General features: G+C 38.8%; 1 protein-coding gene across 1 annotated transcript in view; it reads right to left on the bottom strand.

Annotated features, from left to right (window-relative positions):
* USP24 (ubiquitin specific peptidase 24) overlaps positions 1–21,286 on the bottom strand; it is a 60,753-nt gene that overhangs the window by 13,538 nt on the left and 25,929 nt on the right. Inside the window, exons 18-51 of the mRNA XM_056497429.1 lie at positions 20,553–20,702; positions 19,811–19,942; positions 19,196–19,307; positions 18,938–19,014; positions 17,942–18,082; positions 17,736–17,789; positions 17,444–17,559; positions 16,683–16,749; positions 16,417–16,527; positions 15,937–16,035; positions 15,689–15,859; positions 15,003–15,088; positions 14,787–14,880; positions 14,380–14,535; positions 11,978–12,075; positions 11,162–11,257; positions 10,780–11,008; positions 9,802–9,961; positions 9,358–9,513; positions 8,733–8,803; positions 7,842–8,002; positions 7,410–7,471; positions 6,873–7,064; positions 6,506–6,623; positions 5,098–5,242; positions 4,266–4,385; positions 3,909–4,034; positions 3,607–3,705; positions 3,312–3,394; positions 2,972–3,113; positions 2,530–2,649; positions 1,926–2,146; positions 1,372–1,496; positions 665–806 (exon numbers count right to left, since the gene is read on the bottom strand). Coding sequence (XP_056353404.1) covers positions 665–806; positions 1,372–1,496; positions 1,926–2,146; positions 2,530–2,649; positions 2,972–3,113; positions 3,312–3,394; positions 3,607–3,705; positions 3,909–4,034; positions 4,266–4,385; positions 5,098–5,242; positions 6,506–6,623; positions 6,873–7,064; positions 7,410–7,471; positions 7,842–8,002; positions 8,733–8,803; positions 9,358–9,513; positions 9,802–9,961; positions 10,780–11,008; positions 11,162–11,257; positions 11,978–12,075; positions 14,380–14,535; positions 14,787–14,880; positions 15,003–15,088; positions 15,689–15,859; positions 15,937–16,035; positions 16,417–16,527; positions 16,683–16,749; positions 17,444–17,559; positions 17,736–17,789; positions 17,942–18,082; positions 18,938–19,014; positions 19,196–19,307; positions 19,811–19,942; positions 20,553–20,702 — 4,232 coding nt within the window. The remainder of the gene's footprint in view (positions 1–664; positions 807–1,371; positions 1,497–1,925; positions 2,147–2,529; positions 2,650–2,971; positions 3,114–3,311; positions 3,395–3,606; positions 3,706–3,908; positions 4,035–4,265; positions 4,386–5,097; positions 5,243–6,505; positions 6,624–6,872; positions 7,065–7,409; positions 7,472–7,841; positions 8,003–8,732; positions 8,804–9,357; positions 9,514–9,801; positions 9,962–10,779; positions 11,009–11,161; positions 11,258–11,977; positions 12,076–14,379; positions 14,536–14,786; positions 14,881–15,002; positions 15,089–15,688; positions 15,860–15,936; positions 16,036–16,416; positions 16,528–16,682; positions 16,750–17,443; positions 17,560–17,735; positions 17,790–17,941; positions 18,083–18,937; positions 19,015–19,195; positions 19,308–19,810; positions 19,943–20,552; positions 20,703–21,286) is intronic.

Raw genomic sequence — 21,286 nt, 5'->3', positions numbered from 1 at the left:
TATGAGAGAAACCTTTATGGATACTGTAGGAGGTTTGCTTTTGTACCACTGTATTAGTGGCTTGTCTTAATTTTCTTCTGCCTTCACTAGAGTCAGGATCAAAGCACAAAAGACTGATTTTCTTGTGTTCAGGCTCAGTTGTTTATTAAATCTTATCTAAAGTACAGAGTCCTTGCAGCACTTCTAGCTACCAGCTGAAAGTGAGCAAAATGGAGCTGAATCTAGCTAGTTACAAGGTCTTTTACAGCTAAATAGTCCAATAAAGAGTTAACACCTGTATTATTTATCCTTTTGACCCAATAACCAAACACCTGAGACCTGCAGTGCAGCACTAACTATGCAACCAAAAACTACTACCTGAAATTAGGAAGAAGGAGGAGGAGGAGGAAGGAGGAGGAAGGAGGAACAATGCCCCAGAACCTCCATCTTGTCCCATACCTATTACTAAACTCTAAAAACCCCAAACTCCAAACCCTTCACCACGTGACACTGCACACTTCTATTCAACTACACACCCGTGATTTTAACTCCATCACTCAAATCTGGAAGCTCTCTCCAAGGCCTCAAGTCTAAAGCAGTGTTCCCTTGGGGGTCAGTGTCACAAAGCACAGAAAGTGCAGAACTCCCAGGATTCTGGGTTCCAAGAGACACAAGAGGAACTTACAAGGAGAGGTCCTCAGCCTCCTGTCGCACGACACTGACTCTGCTTTTCTTTGGCAGCACAGGGGAGTTCTGCTCCGACACCCTCTGGTAGAACAGCATGTAGGCATTCCAGTAGCGCCGGCGCACGTCGGGGTAGGGGTTTGCTGTGGGGAAAAAGGCACCCCATGAAGGCCCCTGAAGGTTTAGTAACTATCCCAATTCTTACATGGAAGCAAAATTGGAGTACTAGTCATGTGAACTGCAGCAGTATGAATTTGTCAGATCAAAACGTGTGGTTAAAACTGTCTGAATTATGAAATAGGTGAATATTGGAAATGTACTTGGAATAAATTCCTTAAAGCATTTTGAAGTTCAACAATATGATGCCACACAGTGTTCTATGAAGTCATTCTCACTAGCATAAAATGAGGGCTGTTTTATGTTTGGTTGGGGTTTTTAAAAAACTATATTAACAATGTGCCATTTTGCTTTTCAGTCTCTGCTATTAAGTCTACAAAGTGCTGAATAACAGTGAATATAGCTCAATTTACATTAGGCCATACACAAGCTATTCTGTCCTTCACTAAAGGGAAGTCTTTAGGTAAAAAATGGTTCAGAAGGGTTATTAGTTGAAGTAACTCAAAGTACTTATAATGGACTAAGCTCTACTGCTACTGAAGTCAGTATGAAATATGAAGCAACTGTAAATCAGTCTGTACTTCTGCTTACATTGATCGTAGACTTTAGGTCTATACTCTCCACCAAAACATTCATATTCCAGGGTTTCATCAGTCAAATCAAATTCTTCAACAACAGTGTCATTAAATTTATACCACTTTCCTTTTCCACATCCTCTGTGATCAAAACACAACAGAAACACAACAGAAACAAAGTTAGTTGATTGTCTTAGTAAAAATACAAACCACCGTGAATAGCCTAGAAGTGACAAGCCTGAACTCACATTTGTTTTGACAGTAAGAAGAAAGCTTAGTTCAATTGATGTCAAAGTTGTATTTTAAAAAACAACTGATTGAAACTTTGAGAAGCACATCACCTGCAACTCAGTGTCACAGGAAACCCTCAAGCTGCAGTATGAGGTACATAAGAATTAATGAGAATTTTATTCTATGATGTTCCATAGTACTGTGCCATTGCCTCATGACAGGTGTTGAGAAAGGGAAGAGTGGTTCCATTAGAGCTCTGGATGGCCCCATGCACCTTCCCAGGACAAGAAGCCTTTAGACAGCTCTCAAACCTCCCCCATGAGCCTTCTTGCCCATTACCTCCTGTCCTTGATGAAGGAGTAGTAGTGTCCTGCATGAGCCTGGCCACTGTGGACAATCACACCAACCAGCTCGTAGTTCTCTGTAGGGGCAACTTTCTTCCTTGGGGAGCCTCCTCCTCCCTGGTCTGTGTTCCTGCCATTTTCCCCCACTTCTGAGGACGAGTCCTGACGAGCCATCCCTGACACAGTGTAAGGTTCCATGTTCAGCATCCAGGGAAACTGTTGGAAGAGGTATTTTGGATTAATCAAGACATTGCAGCATGTACACACTCCCTGTAATCTTATGAGAATGGTATCAACACTTCCCACAAAGGAAAATATGGAACTTCAATTTCTTATGCTTATTACACAGATGTTAAATAATAAACTCTCTTTTAGGAGGTTTTTTGCCTTACTTTCTGAAAGGACCCTAAGAATGTTGCTAATAAGGAAAGCTCTAAGGAAAACCACTTATTTTCTGTAGCACTACCATGTTGTATCTGAACACATACTCAAAATCCTTGCATCAAAATATGGGGAAAAGAAGGAAAAATTATTAGGAAGAATGAGAGACCACTACACAAAGTAGCTGGGGAAGGCACCATAAAGAGAAGTTGTCTTACCCTTATTTGTTCATCATATTTAATAGAACGGCCACTCTCCCAGTCAAAGCCAAATCTCATCAGGTGAATCACCAGCAGGCTTGGTAAGACCTTAATGCAGGTTCGCTTCACTGTAGTTCTCTTGAAAAGAAACAAGAATATCACCTCTATGGGACACCCCAGGCAACCTGCAGCATCCTTCTAGAGAGTCACAGTGAAAATCCAGCCATGGGAAGCAGGGTGTCCACAGGATCACTGGGATACATCTCAATATGCTACACAAAACTTTACCATCCTGCCATCCCTCTAAATTTTTAGTTTACAACATGAGTTACAGGCATTGAACATTTTGCCCTCAACGTTGCAAGAGTGAGAAGCATCTAAGCATGGTTTCCACAATCATGTAATACTTAGAAAACAAACTGCACATGAATCTTCTTTCACAAAAATTAAGAATCAATACCTTTTCTTTGCACTTTTCACAGTAGTATGCATTGCTTCCTTCCAGAACTTCTCCTCTAACAAACTGATCCAGTGATATTTCCAGGCTTTGACATGAAGTCACACCAAGGTTGAGAGCCATGAAGGCTTCCTCACGCTCATACCTAAATTCAGGAAAAAAACCAGATTAGGACTCACCCAACTGACAGGAACAAGACATATGTTTAAGAAAGATTATTGCATTTGCCCCACAGCTATCAAAGCTGAGATACTCACAGGAGCATTCATCTACTTTGACCTACATATTTTAATAGTTCTGGGAGCACATAACTTGGCAACTGATGCACTAAATGTGACATTACCTGTGAGGACAGTCCTTGCAGATCTTCTGATCAGAGAAGATTCCTTGAAAAGTGTTCTTAAATATTTGGTCTCTTCCTATTTTCTGTTTGAGATATAAAGTTAGACATCAGTTGGACACATTGCAGGGTAGGAATTTTAAATAAACCAGTAGGAATTTTAAACTCCTGAATACTCTGCAGATTATAAAATGAACCAAATGGCTCTCTGCCTTCTTTTCTAAAGATCAAAGCAGAAAGAGAAAAAAGGTACCAAGGATATGCATATGAACCAGAAAGATATTGCTGAGGTTTTTACCTTGAGGTACTCATCCATTTGATCTATAAGACTGGTGAAGAACTCATAAGCATCCTGTTGCTCTCTAACATAAAGTTCCTTATTCCACATCTTGAAAATCTATATAAAATATATGTTAAAAGGTGGTTGTTTCATACATATATCACTAAGAAAAGGAATTTTTTATATAAATTAGTTACTTTAACATGTTTTGAATTTTTGAATTAGAACTTACTTTATAAATTCTGCAATTAGAAAAGGCTGAATAAATGATTACTTTTTAAGTAGAAAAGCTATAGATTCTAAGCAAAAAGATGCAATACCTTCCAAAAGTTCTCAGGTACATAATACTGCAGCTTGCTTTCCATCAAATGACCAAAAAGAGATTGAACTTGATAGAACACATTGTCATCAGGATTGTCTGTATCATCATCAATAGAAAGCAAGGCCTGGAAGAAAATGAATAACATTATTAAATTGTTTTTTGGGAAAATCATTACTGTATCGTGTGTCATGGCACACAGCACTACAACTTAAAATTTATGTATTTATTGTGCATATTTATACATACACAGTTCACTTTTTATTTTACCAGTTTATTTACAAATGGTGCTAAGATGAAGTGGTTCAAGTGAAAGTAATTCCAAAAAGAGGACTTTATTGGATGCTGAACTAATTACCTCTGGGAGACCAGGCTGCATATACAGCTGCTGGAAAACAGCATTCATGTAACAAGTAGCACCACCATTCTTCAGTCCCACAAATCCAGAAATGGAGCGACTGTCCACTGGTGGAAGGTACTAGAATGACACATACATTTTTTTGTCCCAATAAATTATAAAAACCATGAGATTGCAACAACATTTTATAGATTTTATAACCACCTTTATATTGTAGAATCACAGAATGGATTTGAGTTGGAAGGAACCTTAATCCACTTCCACCTGTCATAGGCAAGGACACTTTTCACTATCCCAGGCTGCTCCAAGCCCTGCCCAATTTGGCCTTGGACACTTCCAAGGATGGGGCAGCCACAGCTTCTCTGGGTAACCTGTGCCAGGGCCTCTCCATCCTCACAGGGAAGAATTTCTTCCTAATATGTAACCTGAAACTACTCTCTTTTTAAAACCACTCCCCCTTGTATATGAGCATTAAGAACAATTTAATGGAGAACCAGGAATATAAATTCTGAAGAACTGCAAGACCACAGTATATGGTCATTTAAATATTTAACATGTTGCACAACACTGTTGAAAATAGCCTAAAATCTAATAGTAAATAAAATTTGAAAATTTGAAATTAGGAAATACTTCTTCCTTACTCAGACAGTAACAAAGATACACTGGAGTATCTGTTTCTGAGGAAGATCAAATGTATCTGCATTTACCCTTAGTTGCACTGTGGCATTCTAAATTTAAGACCATGGAAATCTCATAAATGAGACAACAAAGTAAACCATGCAGAGCACTCCAAACCATGCTAAAACAAATAAAAAAAAGGCTTCTTGCTTACATCAAACTCCTTGGTGAGTGCAGGGTCACACTGGTGGTGCATAGAAAGCAGCTCCTTTGTAATAAGCTGAAGATTGGAGGGTGAGCTATCAGCCAGCATTACCAGCACTTCATAAGCAGCTAATCTGCTGTCTGCTGTACTGCACCTGCAAAGAAAACCACATCTGAGAGCTACTGGCTAGATGACTCAATTATTTCTAATTCCAGAAAGCTGTATTACTCAGAACAAGCAACAATTAATGTTCTAAAGAACACTTTGAGTGATTAAACACTCCTGAGGGACTGCAAAGTGCTGGTTTTTTTCCTTTCTTGGGGCAGGAGAATGGGGAAGAATCCAATGAATCCAGCCTTCTTTGCTGACATGGATACACTTCCAGCATTCAGCAGCAAGGAAAAGGAGGTGCTCTAAAAGAATTGGTTGCATGTCTGAGGACAGACACTCTCCATCATGTAACATTGATGGAGACAAAATGACTTTTTTACAGGGAGGGAAGATTGAGAAGAGCTAGACCAGACAAACATCCTTGCTACAGAAGATGAGCTCAGACCTGAGCTAAGGACCAGTACAAAACACTCTCAACTCAGCTCATTTCAGGGGTCATTCAACACAGCAGCCCTTTCTTCTGAAGGCCAAAGAAAAAGGCTTTACTTCATTTACAACAAAAGAGCATGCTTGGAATTGAAATGCAGTGGAGCAAAGCACTAAGGTGGATCAAGTCCCACTCACTTCAGGGGTTGTTAAATGCTCCACTGGAACCTTCTTTTGGGTTTGTGGAAAGGCAGTGAGGATATGCCTGATCTAACACCAACTACTCAGTACAACACAAACAATGTGGCTGTATTAGCTCAGAACTCCACATGAGCTAATTTACACCCACCCCTTCAAATGTTGTATGGCCATAACAGCTGTGACAGGAAGAGGAAAGCCCACTCTTTTTTCTCCAGTTCATCTATTCTGGGCTATATCAGCTTTCTCAGGTGCAAGGAGATTTGCTTGGTGTTAGTTTTTTTTTTTCACAAAATAGGCAGGGAGAAGGGAAAAAAAGTAGTGGAACTTTTGAAATTCTCTTTTACAAGGAGCTTGGGAAGCTAATTTCCTGCTCCAATTTAGCCAACTTCCCAAGCAGTAATGATCTAAAGGAATATTCTTTGGACTCATGAAATCAGCACTAAGTTGTGCCTGAAGTTCATCATTGATCTAACAAAGCACAGACTTTGAAGTACAGAAATGCAAGGATACTGGATCACACAAGAAAGTATAAAATGTTATTTGGGCATTTATGTAGGAAATGTAGAAAACTGGAGAAATGCTCCACCACTGATATTAAATCCCACTGCCTGTAGGATTTAATACTGACATTCATGACATTCAAGACAAAACTCAACATTAAAAAAAAAAGAATTTTTACTTTGGATGGAAGTCTTGCTGACTGATTGCAGCACTGCCTGCTGGGGAATGGCTGTTCAGAATAATCCTGGATGCTCGGAACAGGAAATCATCCAACAATGGCTTAATCAAAGATGAACCTGAAACAGCAATCCACATCTACTGTTAAATACTTACATTATCACTGCAAATGCCAAAAAAGGTGTTTCATAACAACAAAATCACTTCATGGCACCACATCAACAAATGTTCTATCAAATATTAAAGGTACTGCCAAAATCGGTCCTTAGAGCTCTGTATCACTTCTACTGATGTCTTCACACAGCTGTCTAATCATGTGTTAATGCAGAATTTGCACCAGTCTAGTAATTTTAAAGAGGAATACTCACCAACCATTTCCTTCTCTGCCCCACAGAGTGAAAGGAGAGTCTTGATGAGCCTCAAGTGTCCTGCTAACAGGATGTTGTCAGCCTCACTAGTCTCACACTCTGCCGTGCGGTTGGGCTCAAAGTTGTCCAGCCAAGTGATCTCATCTTCCAGCATGGCAGCTGGGCTTATCTTCAGCTGCTCCATTTCTGATGCTGCAAGGGGAAAAATAAAATAATGAGCACAGTAAAAATCAGCAGCTTTGGAAATGCAGAATATAAATACAAAGAATTTCAAACAGTTTGATAATGGTCTAGTTTTGCCCCCACGTGTATCAAGTAAACCTTCCACCAAGGAACTCAGGTCACTTTCCAGAAGGAATGAGCTGCCCTGCAGCTACCCAGTGCCAAGAACATTAGCATACTGGCAGGTCACTCTGAGTTCAAGGTGCAGTAACCCCTTTCTGCAGGCAATTCTATATCTTTTCTACAGAAAGATGTAGAATAAGCTTGGAAGCTGCCATCACTGCATCACTGAATCAGGTGTCTGCACATACTTACATGTCAGGTCATCCAGTAACTGGCATCTCAGATCAAAATATTCTGTACACTGGGACAAAAGTCTAAAACAGGTATAAACAGAAGAAAGGTATATTTAAAATCATACATTTTTATCTAGCTAGTTGTCTTTAAAGTCTGTGTGTTCTGTCCATCTAACCTAAAGCAGCACAACCATCTAGGTGTGCTTCTGCATGCTGCAGCTTTAAAAAAACCATTCCTTCCCAACAGCTACTTCTGAATGCTAGGAATAATATTTAATCCTCATTTCTTCCCTCACCTCATAGCAATTCTAATTAGTCATCAGTTGACAACAGAGCAACAACAGGCTTTAACTTCTCAGTTACTCCTCTAGAAATCACAGGATGTCTACTTCCAATGCTCATTTCAAAATATGTCAGATTTGCTTCCTCAATAAACACCCATGTGACTCACCTCTGGTTGATTCCTCTCATGATGCTGGTTGGTGACCAAAGAGGCAGCTGGGCCCCCAGAACAACACTCAGGAGGAACTGGTTTGGCTTTTGTACATCTGGGTGAGCTGAGGTGTCTGTCTGGCTAAGGGTGTATAACTGGTCACAGGCAACGCGACGAATCTGGAACAGTGTCATTGTCAAACACCAGCAGTTACTCAAAGGTTGCAAAAAATCCCCACACTCCTGTTATGTTAGAAATCTAACAGAAAAAAATGGACATTGCAATGGTGCAAACCAAGCTATGAGTTCTGCACCCACCAGCTAAGATTTCTAGAAATTTAACAAACCCTGTTCATCCCTGAGTGAAAACCTCTGATAAACACAAATTATAAATACAGATAAAGGGGAAAGATGCAATGGCTTCATGCAGAATAGATGAGATGTGATGAAAACAAGTAAGCATAAAAGTCAATAGATTTTAGAATATCCAAGATAATCTTAAATAAAAAAAGAATGAATTTTAGGAGGATTCCGACACCTGGAATAAATTTTCAAAAGTTCAGAAGAATCCGTTAAATTTTACCCAAACCAAACTTACTTGAAACTTCCCCTAAAGTACTAGTTTTACAGAATTTATGTCACCAAAATGAGACTATTTTCTTTAGCTAGTCAAAGCACAGTCCTCATGGATTAAACAAGCCTAGAAAATGTAATACTACAACATTTTCTATCAACTCATCACCAGATACTGGAATTATTAAACAATTAGACAAAGGTTATTTATTCAAGTAGTAATCTTGCAATAAACAACACTTGCAGTAAACAATTTTATGTTCAGACCATATGAAATTATCAAAACATACACATTTCAGAAGGAGCATTTAGAGAGTTTTCAATGGAAGAACCTCACCTCAGCACTTGGTGATCCAAGCAGAATATCAATGATGAAATCAGCAACACAAGGCAAATTGTAAAAAGATCCTGCAACAGAAAAGTACCAGGTTACCTTATCAAAAATATTATTTTAAAATAAGTCAGTTACAGTCTAGCACTAAAATACCACAGGACCTAGAGGACATCATTACAGAAAAGTAGTAAAGGCTAATTCCTGCTCTCCTTCCCTCACCAGAGGCTGCCACCATGATATAACAGCATTTTCCTTGCCTTCCTGCACCACCAGTGTTTACACTTCCTGTACACAAAGACTCAAGTACTAAACAGGAGCTATGCAAACAGCAACACTTAGAGAATTACAGACTTCAAAGGCAGTGCAAATATTTATATTCTGGCAGTAAGTCAGCTTTCCCAGAACATTTCACCAAGGCATAGCAATACATGCCTTATTTCAGTCCTGGAAAAAAAAAAAATCTATATAATTTTTAATGAAATGTTGTGTTTTTAGCTTGAGCAGTCTCAGCTAACAAAGCTACAAGTTTCTCTCTCTTTTTTTTTTTTTTTTTATTCGACTGTATCCAAAAGCCTCCTCCCACCTGGCTTATACTCCAAACAGTGAATAATCCAATTTTTTTCCATACCTAGCTGCTGACTACGTAGCTGAAGGCAGGTTACTAGGAGAGACAAGGCTTCCCCAGCAATGAGAGCATCTTTGGTGGACACAGACTGCTGCCTCACACAGATCCCAGCGTGCAGTGCCGTGGGCTCCCCTTCGCTTCCTGAACTGCAGTTACTTCCTGCATTAAAAAAAAATAAAAAAAAAAGAATGAGTGCTCCAATTAATTAAAATTGACTCAGATGTTTTCAACTTTTGGTCAGTTCTCTGCAATTTAAAAACTTTTCTGAATGTATGATGAATGTACATAAGTTTGCTCAGATTTTTTGTGATTTAATTATATAATGTCCCAAGCTGGAGGACACCCAAGAGGATGAAAATCCAATGAATTCAGCTCCAAGCTCCTAAAGTGTTCAATTAAGATTAAACCAAATGCTTTTAGATTGGTTTAGGGACACAGTTAACCCACCTGAGCTGCTAAGTCTGTTTCTAATCCCAGCAGGAAAGAGAGTGTTGCTCTCTTTGATGGGCTGACTGCTTCCCACGAGGTCCAGGCGTCCTGCAGCAGCAGCCCACGAGAGGCGCATGAAACAAGCCACTGTGGAGGTGAAATCATTCACCTCCATGGTCTGCAGGAACAACAAACAGCAGTCACTCCTGTGATATCCACCAACCTTTGTGTATCTTCTCAGGAATGTATCTTCTGGATCATGTCAAACTGACATTTGCATTTGTTTTCCTCTCTCTTCTCTACCCAGCTTCAAGATCTCTACTCCCAATGAGAGATTAGTATTGTTATCTTAGGAGAAGTAATTAATTTTTAAATCCTCCACCAGGATAGGTGCCCTTGACACCTATCTGGAAGCAGGCATGCTGATTTCAATCGTTCAATCCATTTGGGAAGCACTGCCCAACAACCTAACACAGCATACTTGACACATTAACTACGAGGTTTCTTTCAACTGGACTCGATGGGCTTTCAAATAACATTTTCTTAAGGTACTGAAAATAAAAAATTTCCTTTTTCTCCACAGTACTGTCAAGCAAATTTAATTTTTAATGATATTTGAAAAAAAATCTTGTCCAATTCTTTCTAATTCAAAGTATCATGGATTATAAAGCCACAAGATCAAGCAGGAACCTTCTCTTTTAAATTAAGAGGAGTAAGATCTTAAGAGTTCAGCATGATTGAAGATAAACCACAAGTAAGATTTCTGTGTACATCTATTTCTTGTAAGCACTTTTGGGGTACTACTTCCCTTTGGAGTGCCAAAATAATTTATGAGAATATGTTAAAATTCAGAGACACTGATGGTCAAGATTTTCAGAGGCTTTTACATGGAGACAAGGCAAAAACCTGTGTGAAAGACTGATTAAAAATCTCCGAGTTTTACAGCTGTCATTGGAGATGACACTGCTACATCAAAACCATCAAACACCTCCTTACCTGTATGGCAACTCTTGCAGCTGGGATGATTTCTTCTACCCTGATGGAGGATCTGTCAGACACAGAGAGCTGGCGGTAGGAGGACTTCTCAGGAGTTCCACAGATGGACATCTGCCTGCTGGCCTGCCGGCTCACGTTGCGGAAGGGCCGCGAGGACAGAGCTTCCACCCCATCCTTGATGAAATCCTCATCCAGCAGCGTGGGCATGGTCTGCCCAACCAGCAAGAACCTGCACTCACAGAGTACAAACATCAGGCTTGGATTTGAAAGCTTGCAGAGTGAATGAAACAGAAGTCAAAGTACCAATTAATCTTAAATATTAAAAGCTGCAGGCTAAAAGCCAAGATAGCAGCACTTTCTCTAATGAGAAGCAATTACATACCTTGCAAGCTGCAGGCAGATGGAATAGACTCCTTGTCTTGTTTCATAGTCCACCTCTGATGGGATGGAATCTCTCTGCATCACATTCACCACCAAACTTAAAAACAAATTAATAAGACAGACTCCATTTGGAAATGTTTCACATTAGGAGAGCTGCAATTAATTTGTCTCTATCTTTTCTTCCTCCTATTCACTCAGCTGAGTCCCAGTTTGAACTGACTTCTTTGGAAGCCAACATCCTCATTTCCCCCTTTTATACCTACAGATGAAAGCTTTCTGCTCCTGCTGGAAAATGCTTCAGGATCTTTTGGGCAGAGGAGTGTCATGGATGGAATTACTAAGAGCAAAGTGTCCTTGATGAATCTTACACTATCAGTATTGCCAGGTCTTCCAAACCACTCACACTGAGCCTCAACTCTTATCTGAAGTCTGAATTTTCAAGACTGGAATTACAAATTTAATTTGGTTTCCACTGCATGACCTATGCTTTGCTTAAAATGTCCACTGGTGTCTACACAGAAGAGGTGCAATGTAAACACTTGCAAATTTGGATTGAAACACTTCAATATCAAAAACTATCCAAATATCAACTACTTTAGTACAAGCCACATTTCAGAAGCTTATTTGTGCCTAACTTGATTTTGAGGTTTAACAATATGTACTCTGTTGAATATGACAGCTACTGGACAGTGGATTTTTTTCTCTGAAAAAGAAGCTGACAGGTGTATTAGTGTGCTACAGTGTGGAAATAGGAAACCACACAAGACTGCTAACTAAATGAAGTGCTACAAATTGAGTCAAGGTTTTGAAATCTAACCTCAAACCTCCTGCTCTGAGGAAGTTTTCACAGAAAGACTTGGCACAGTTTCTTGCCATTTCATCATCTGCAGTTGGCATCAGCTTGGAGCTCAGCACCTACAATAAATAAATAAATAAGCAGAATAAACTACCACTCCTCTTAATGTTCTTTACCTGCTGAAGTGTGAAAGTGTAACAGAAAAAAAAAAATCCACTACAAATGAAGCAAATAATAATACACTTACACAAAACTGTAGTCAGTAAGAGAAATCTCATATATCCAATAAATCTCAAATACTTAGAACAACTATGGCAGCTACAGATGTTTATTCTGAAACAAAGAGCATTTTGCTCTCACTGCAGTTTACATATTAAGGGAATGGATGAAGTATGTGGAATGCCATCTTCTGGTTCACTTGGTGCTTCTTAGGAGCCCAAATTCTTCTTGCTTCTGGATTTTCAATTCACAGTACCCCATAAAATATGCTACAGATGACTTACTAATTCACACCTTCTGAAATGTAATTGTACTACTATTATTCTGGTGTTTCTTTGTAATAGATGGCTCAGGTAATTCTAGAGGCCTTATGAACATCACCACTCTCTCATCCCTCCTGTTTTAAACCAGCACTAAACTTCAGAGTGCAAATACCACAGAAACATGGCTAGAAGGAAGTCTGTGGTCTCTGTGGGTCAGTTCTCATTTATGATTATAATCCATTTCACTTCACATAAAAATACCCCAACACTCAAACAAACAAACCCACCAAAAAAACCCCAGCAAAAACCCCAAACCCAACAACCAAAAAAACCCTGGCCCCTCCCAAAATCCCAGAAAACCTCACTGATATTATTTGCTTTCTTGAAAAGTCTCCTTGGCATGTACAGCCTACAATGCTGCAAAATACATCTCTTCTTGTTCACAGATCAGAAAAATGTTTTACAGAGTTCCAAGCATGAAATCTGATAATTCCCTGGACATCTGCAACATTCAATTTTCATCTGTTTCATATGTTTTGCAAATTTCCTGTGCACATTTTTTTCAGAAGGCAGTTCAGACTGGTTCCCATATTTTCACCAGATCACCAGCTGAGGGGATAAAAGAGCACATATTCCTTTTCCTGAAAGAAACCATCTTCTAATTGGCTTGACTGGAGCTGAGGAACAAGTCCACTCATATAATCTACACATGTAATCCAATTTATTACTTCTCATCCCTTGCCAGAAAAGCAAGCAATTTATTACTTGCTTTTATTATTTTCTCTGGCACAGAAGCAGCAGGTAACTGTCCCATCCTACTGCAATGTAACCTGTCAGTTCAACATGACACCCTGAACCATTTGCTTTGAGTTGTAGAACTTGTCAACATATTCTGAAGACATAATCAAGTATCTTTCACTCCAGCTGTACAGAAAAGGGGGAATCCTAAGGCAGGAGTGTGATAACAGTGTAGGAAGATGAAGAGCTAAGATTAGACTGTGGAAACCTAAAGGGAAGCAACTATGAGAAAATTCCTTCTGTGAAAAAACACCATGAAGGAAAAAGAATAATTTTGTCTAATGTTCTGTAAGCAGTTGGCAGTTGGTCCTCCAACCTCAAGTTGCTCAAATCACATTTGTCATGGACAGTGGGACCTGCAAATACAACTAAACACTGAGCTTTTAGTGTGCAGGTGTGTCGTACCAATAACACCAGCTGAACTCCTGTAATCCTTAAAATCCACTCACTGAACTCTAGGAAAGAATCTTTACCCAATAGAGCATTTTGGCTAAAGAATTTAGGAGAATGCTTAGGGGTAAAGAAGTTCTATGTATTCCACTCTACAGGCCAGAGACCTCTTGGTAAAAGCCCTGCATGTTTGGAGGGTGAAAATTCTTCCCAGCTGAATACTTTGTAAAAACTCTCCTCTTTAGACAGAAAATGGGAGACTTATACAGCACAGAAGTTTCTGACAAATTTATTCAAGCAAAACCAATCCAACTTAAAATAGCTCCCATTAATTCTTAAGGGTCAACTTTTCTTTTATATATATATATATATATATACATATATTTTTTTATATATATATACATATACACACACACTAAAAACTGCATATTCAGAGATCTAGAGTTTCAGGCAGGAATTTTATCTAAACAATAAGAATTGGATGTTTCTTTGCTCCTCTCCACTTACTTCAGAACACTTCTTCCACCTTGCAAATTACACAAAGAGAGGCCTGGTTTCTCATTTAAGTCTCTGAAAGGGAACTTTCTGTCCCTTTATTCTGTGTAAAATTTACCAGATGCATAAAAGCAGCCTGTGTCACAATATTTGTATTTTTCATAATGACCCCATCACAGTGGACTCCTGCCAAAAAACCTGGAAATACTTAACTCTTACTGCTCAGAAACACAGAAAGAAGCAAATTTGTTTTCTTACCTCTAAATTGTAGAGCACTCTGAATGTGGACATGCCTGGAGCAAAAGATCTGAAAAGACTTTCTAATATTGAACTGGCACTGGGCTGATGTTGGTGTTTTGAAGACAAGGATGGGGATTTTGAAGACTGAGAACTGGATTCTGAAAGCAGTGTTTTCTAGGAGGAAAAAGCCATATTAGAAATATTTTGAGACCCCTGTGTTTTGCTGTAATTGGGAATACATTTCTTACAACTCTCTCACCTCTGGCTGCTTGGAAATAAGTCAATAATGAACACTGACTTAACATGAATGTTATTTTGCTGTCGTTTCAAACCCTCTGGGTATAATAATCTGACAGGGAATTTAAGAAACCTGGGAGTAAAACCCTCTTTGTGTAGCTCACCATGATCAATTATTTCATCCATACCTTCCTTCCCAGGGAATCAAGCTGATCAAGAGCCTCCTGAATAGCTGGGTCAGTGGGAATCAGGAGCAGGAGTTTCCTCACTCGCAGTGTTATCCTGAAAAGAAATCAGAAGTTGCATGCAAGGGCTCAGCCACACTGCACACAGTGTGCAGTGAGTATTCAAACTGGGCACTGTGAGCAATTCTTTAATACTCAGCAACCATTTAATCTGCTTACCTTGGCTCCTCCAGGTTGGCAAGCTGGTAAAGCATATCAAACACGTTACACACGAGAGCCATGACGACTCCAGGGAGGGATTTCTCCTGAGAATTAAGCAGAAATACAAAGGTCTTTTTCTCCCTTCTCTGTCACGTGTAACTTCAACAGAGCTCTTCACTGAAGCAAATGGCCCAGATGCCAACCTGACCCAAAGAAATCCCAGCTACTTTCTAAGCTGGGACAACATTTACATCATTCCATTCTCCTTTCAACAGTCAATTTTTGAAGTCAGCTGTTATGACAAGCAAAATACAAAGCAGACCAGGAGTGATCTGAACATGCCAATTGATGCTTCTTAGTTTACTTTCATACTGCAGCTTTATTAGTAAAAAAATGTGGAAAATCTCTACCCTCAACAAATATAGTCTCAAAATTAAACTAGATGGGTCCTATTTGTTTAAAAGACCCTGTGGAGATGAATAAACACTAAGTAGGCTACCACAGATGACAGAGTAGAGATTATAAAGTCCAGCCTGCAAGCACAAGGCAGTTGTGTGTTTAGATGATTTGTTTCAATTGCAGTTTGAAAGCAAAACCAGATTACTAAAGATTGGAAGATTTTACTGGAGCTCTTACTCTCTCCCCCATCTACCCCTGTTTCAGGAAAAATCTGAGGGAAGGCTTCAGGTCATATTATGCTGTACCTGTTCCATTGCATAGGATGAACTAAATACACTGCTGCTGTTGCTGGAACTGGTTGAGGAATCTGCAGAGGTCCCTGATGGAGTCCCACTTCCTGATGTTTTTACGGTAATGATTTGTTCATCAGAGAAACCCAGCTGGTGGAGTAGCTTCTGATCTTTGTTTACTGTTAGCTGCAAGAAGAAAAATAATGCTTAGTTCTGGAAAAGACTATTTCATAAAGAATGGGAATTCTCTGTAGTTAACATACCAGGCTGTCATTGGCAAATATCTGTATATTTTCCACAGGTGAATTCAACATCTTTGCAATCTTCCACCTGACGCTTCCTACAGTTTCATTGCTATGAGCCTGTGAAATTAAACAACACTGGTTCAGTAAGTCTGCTTGAGCAGTAAGTGCCAAGAAAAATTAAAATCTTCCAAAAGACTCTTCCTGTATAGGGTGGTAAAAGTATTGTTCATAGGAGTAACAGGATAGGACAGCACAGAAATGATCCAACACTCACAGTGAGCAAAAAACTTATTTTTCCCATCCTGGAATTCATTAATTATCAAAATACATTTGGTCCACAGACACTTCCATATACATATTTATAACATTTTCAAGAAGAGCTTTCAAAATGACATGAGTCTTTATAACCATTTTACTCTTTTCAGTCCAGGCATAAAACCCACCAAGAGTGGCTACACAACCAACAGTCCATGGCACACACAAGCTGGGCACACCTACCTCTATGGTGAAGGTATCTTTGGTAGACTCATATGTAACATTAAGGGTTAAAAGATGTCCATGGAAAGAGGCACCATGAGGTAGAATAGTTCGGGGAACAGAGTAAAGGTCCTGCAGGAACAGAAGGATGACAGTAAATGTCATGAAAACTGACATTTCTGTGATGGTGAATAACTAGGGTTGCATGTTTAAATAACTTTGACTGTTTTTAATAAAACTGGAAGTTGTGTTCTTAGCCTTGCCTAGTAGGAAATGACACATCTTACCTCTATTGTTATCACATAGCGCTCTGCCAACAGCAGCAGTCTCTCAATTATTACAAGTTTAGTTGACCTAAAGATAAACATTGAAAACAAGAGTAACTTGTCTTGCAGATTCACTTCCAACGCCCACGGGTAACTACCACGAATTGTCTGGTTTTGAAGGTACCTCCTTAAACCTGGAGTTAATTCAGCAGAAATAAACTAGGAAAACAGGCCAAGAGGTTCATGTTGTACTGCTTGAGATGTTGCCAGCTTCAGAGGAAGATTCATGTTTCTAAAAGTCCCACCCTATGCTCCTATATTTAAGTTACACGTATTCAGGTATGACTAAATTAAGCTAGAGGTTGAAAAAACAACCTTTTCTCTCCTAATTTAAGAAGGACCACACCCAAATCCCACTGCCTCAAAAATTACATGATTAATAGGCTGGTAATAACCTGTGGGGCTTTTTGTTTTGGTTAGTTGGTTTTGGTTTTTGGGGGGCTAGAGGCAGGGTGGTTTTTTTGGTTTTGATTAGTTGTTTTGGGGTTTTTTAATGTCTATTTGGCTTTGGTTTTCTTTGTTTCCTTGCTGTTTTTTTTAAAACACAGGTTTTTCAAAATCTCTGGAACTCCTATTGCATAGCAATTGGAATACTCAACTGAAGAACCACCAGAATGTGCAACTACCAATTACCGAGAACTTTAATTAGCACTCGAAATCTTGTGGGAAGCAGCTGGGAGCAAATGTTAGTGCCATATTTCTTCCTTGAGAGGCTGGCCTACCTGTAAGGAGACTGAACTGATGTTGCCACTGTAGGCATGGCAGTTGCTGTAAGCATTTTTGTAGCTCTTGTGACAGCATGTGTTAATGTTGGACCGCCGAGTGCAGAGCTGGCTGCCTGCAACAGAGCACAGCAAGGGACAGTCAGGATGTCCTGGAAAGCTCAGAGGACAAAAAATATTTGTGGAAAGAATTTTTTTTCTTTAAATGGAATTATCATAGACAAGTATTCTTATTCTAAGATACAGAACCAAAAGGATGTAGGCACAAGAATAACTAAAATTTATCCTTTACCTCTAATCGTGTGTAGCAATCAGCAATGAATTTCTTGTGCAGTGATACTGAATCCTAAAGATAAAATGTACAAATTTATTAGAATTTACACTAAAATCATGGGAATTACTCAAACTGAGAGAACCCAAAAAATCACACAGGTGAATATGCAGAGTATCAAGACTTTATGAATGTCAAAGCACATTTATGTACAAATATATGCCTACCTTTTTCAATCTGGGAGTTAGATTAATATAGCTATAATTTATTATCAGTTGAATAGCTTCATTGGCAATTTCTTCATCTGGTGACTCCATTGCAATCTTCCAAATGAAATCCATTCCTATTAATTCCAGTTTTTCTACGCTCTACACAAGAAAGAACAACATGACTGAATTTCTTATACAGTAGTGAGTAGAACCACAGGGTTCAACTGTTGGAAAAGTACCTTTTGATTAAAATCTAAAAATTTTCTTTTCCAACATGCTGCCAAACTTTGGCACTGTGCAAAGTTAAGCCAACTGCTGCATATTTATGCATTTATACAAGGAAAAAAATTGCTTACTGGTGGATAAACAAGTTCCAAAGAACAATCTCAGTCAAGCCAACTGAAAAATTAAAAAATTTAACAGCATGGAGAAATTTAATCTAGAATGGAATTTGTTTCAAAAAAGTCAATATGATAACTAACCACACAATAAACCATCACAAAACCTGTTATGATACTTGGCAAAAAATTCTGCATTTGAAGTAAGTTCTCTGTGATAAAGATCTAAAATGCCTGTGGAAAACTACTTAACATATAACCATTAATTTAACAAAACCACTGAAGGATCCGACTTAAAAATTATAGTAGGTTAGAATTTAAATATGATAAGTCTAACTCCCATGCAAAGAAGAAAAATAAAAAATAAAATTGAAATGAGTTTCTCTGCTAGGAAGAAGAAAAAATTGCACACTAGAATTCATAGTTCAGTCATTTCTCCTGCAAAGTTTTACAAGCTACAAACCAGCTTCCAGCAAGCAATTGCTGAATTTTAACTGTTGAAATTGTCAAAGTTTTAGCTTCAGAATTTAACAAAGTTAATGCTACAAGGACAATCTGGTCATTAATACAAACATGACCATGTCAAACAGCTGCTACACAATCCTTGTCTCACCTCCTCCTGTCCCTAAGAGGACACAGGGAGGACACAGGAATGAACTTGCCAGAACACACTCACCAGTTGAGTTCCTTGTCTCTTCAGTCGATGGTCACACAGGTTCACATTTTCAAAGAATGTCTTAAATAAACTAAAACCTGAGAGTGGAAAAAAGTAATCAAATACAGGAGATGATCTTTTCCCTCTATAACTAATAAAGCTCAAAATAATAGACCCACTGATTTATAGAGCTGGTTAATGTTTGATTTAAAGGCTTAGGAAGCAAATTTCTGGTATATATTTCAAACCCAAATCTGTTCACCAAATCCATTTCCTCACCATTCATAGTAATTTCATATGATTCCAGTTTAAGAATTTTCTCCTTGAAGAGCTGTTGCTGCACATCACTCTCCAGATCATGCTGCCCTTTTGTAAACCACTCAAAGCACATCTGTGAATGAAAAGCAGACAATTTTTACCCCACTGTCACATCAAATATTTTAGTTTTATACAGCAAACTATGTCAGATACCACAGTACCTCATCTTGCACAAGTTTTATCTACAGCAAGAGGTTCAAAACCCCATTAGGGTAACCTCACAGGTTATGGAGGCTGCATTGCAGCTCTAGGGTACTTCACAGTCATCCTTCACCCAAATAACACCGAATTTCTCTTGTGTCTGCACCAACCTCCATGTAGCCATTTCCAAACCAGCATCTCCAACTAATCTCCCAGCCACTGTCCCTCTCCCAGTCAAATTTAATGTTAAAACAGCATCCTGGCCAAAAGTGAACTCCTAACAGTGGCTGCTGTAGCCTACACAAAGCATAAAATGCATGACTAGTTTGTGTTTGCTACTCACACTCCACATGTCTCAACAAACACACATGCTGCTCCTGATCCATTAAAATTCCTTCTGCAACCACAGAAACCAACTTTTCCAGTTTTTCTTACCTCTCGATCCAGCTCACAAACATCTTGGCCAGTTACAAGGCATTCCCAGATCTCCCTGGCACGATTCCAGCCCAAATAAAGGGTGGCTTCTTGCAGAAAAAACGCCAAAAATTTTAGATGTGCCTCCAAATACTAAGAAAGAGGAAACAAAAACTCAAGCTTTTCTTTCTGAAACAAGAACTCTGAGCATTCTATTTATTTCCCTTTTTTTTTTTTTTTTTTTTTTTTTGTGTATTTACTTGTCAAACAACAGTACACTTTGAAAAGCCTGGAAACAGAAACTGTTTGTGAGACTTATTTCTATTTTAAACATACTTTGTGGCTACCTTTCTAAAAACAAACACTGAAGTCCCCTTGGATTTGCTCTTACTTTGCTGGTGGTGATATTTCACACTAAGACAAAACTAGCATGGAAAAAATAATTATCAAAGCATTAGTAACAAACTGCTACTTGTGTATGTGGCTTCTAGGTACTAATCAGCAAATCTGCTGCAGGTATTAAGAGCTTCACAGGCTTGGCAGTAACAGATTCTAGGATGGGGAGACCTACATTTCACCAGGTAAAGATTTTGCTAAGGAATTCATGCTTACACAGCTTTCCTCTATATAACAACAAGGGTACAAGAAACCTTCATAGATAAGTAGAAAAACTTGTAAAAAATAAGAACTAGAAATAAAATCTAGAGTAATTATTCACCAGTAAATTTCAAAAATGAAACAACAAGGTGAAGAAATCCAGTACCTCCCGGTAAGTGTACCGGCCATCCACCAGTGTTGCTCCCACCAGCCCTCCTGGGCCTGCCACAGATGCAGCCAAACGGTGACAGGATATCAAGCTTCCTGTCACCAACTTCACTATTTCAAAGTTTTTCTTTAAATCTTGAATAATGCTCTTGGCAATAGAATAAAAGAGAAAAAGATGTTTTTAAAGTTATAGTTAAGCAGGGATGTGCGTACAGCAATTTGCACTTCTACAGACACATCTCTTACCAGAAGGAGTCCCTCAAAGTCAGCTGTTCCCTTTCCAAGCACCCAACCCCCTGTGTTGGTGTTTTCAGCATGTGCTGAAATACAAGTGCTGCAGATTGCAAAGCCCCACAGCTCCACACAGCCACTTTACAGCACACATGACTGCTGGTAGTTTAGTCTGTTTTCCAAGAGTCAATGTCAATTCAATTACAAAGCAGTTGGTCTAAACATTAGCCATTGTTTGTTCCTTAACACAAACATGCCTGTTAATTATTCTACAAAAAAGCTGAGAATAAAATAAATTAGTCCTGACACAGCAAACAGATTTATACATACACAAACACACACTCACAAAGGGACAGCACAGACCTCTACTCCAACAGTTCATTTATGCTACATCACTAAACTACGTTGAAAATTGTTTATTAGCTAATTTTTTTTTTTTTTTAAATTCAAACTTCCATGTTTGGCAGAGCTACACACACAACAAAGGCTTTAAAAATGTTG

The sequence above is a fragment of the Oenanthe melanoleuca genome, chromosome 8 (genome assembly GCF_029582105.1).
Source record: "Oenanthe melanoleuca isolate GR-GAL-2019-014 chromosome 8, OMel1.0, whole genome shotgun sequence".
In the NCBI taxonomy this organism is placed as follows: domain Eukaryota; kingdom Metazoa; phylum Chordata; class Aves; order Passeriformes; family Muscicapidae; genus Oenanthe; species Oenanthe melanoleuca.
The sequence above is the reverse complement of the archived record's forward strand: the minus strand, read 5'-3'. Positions and strand labels throughout refer to the sequence as shown.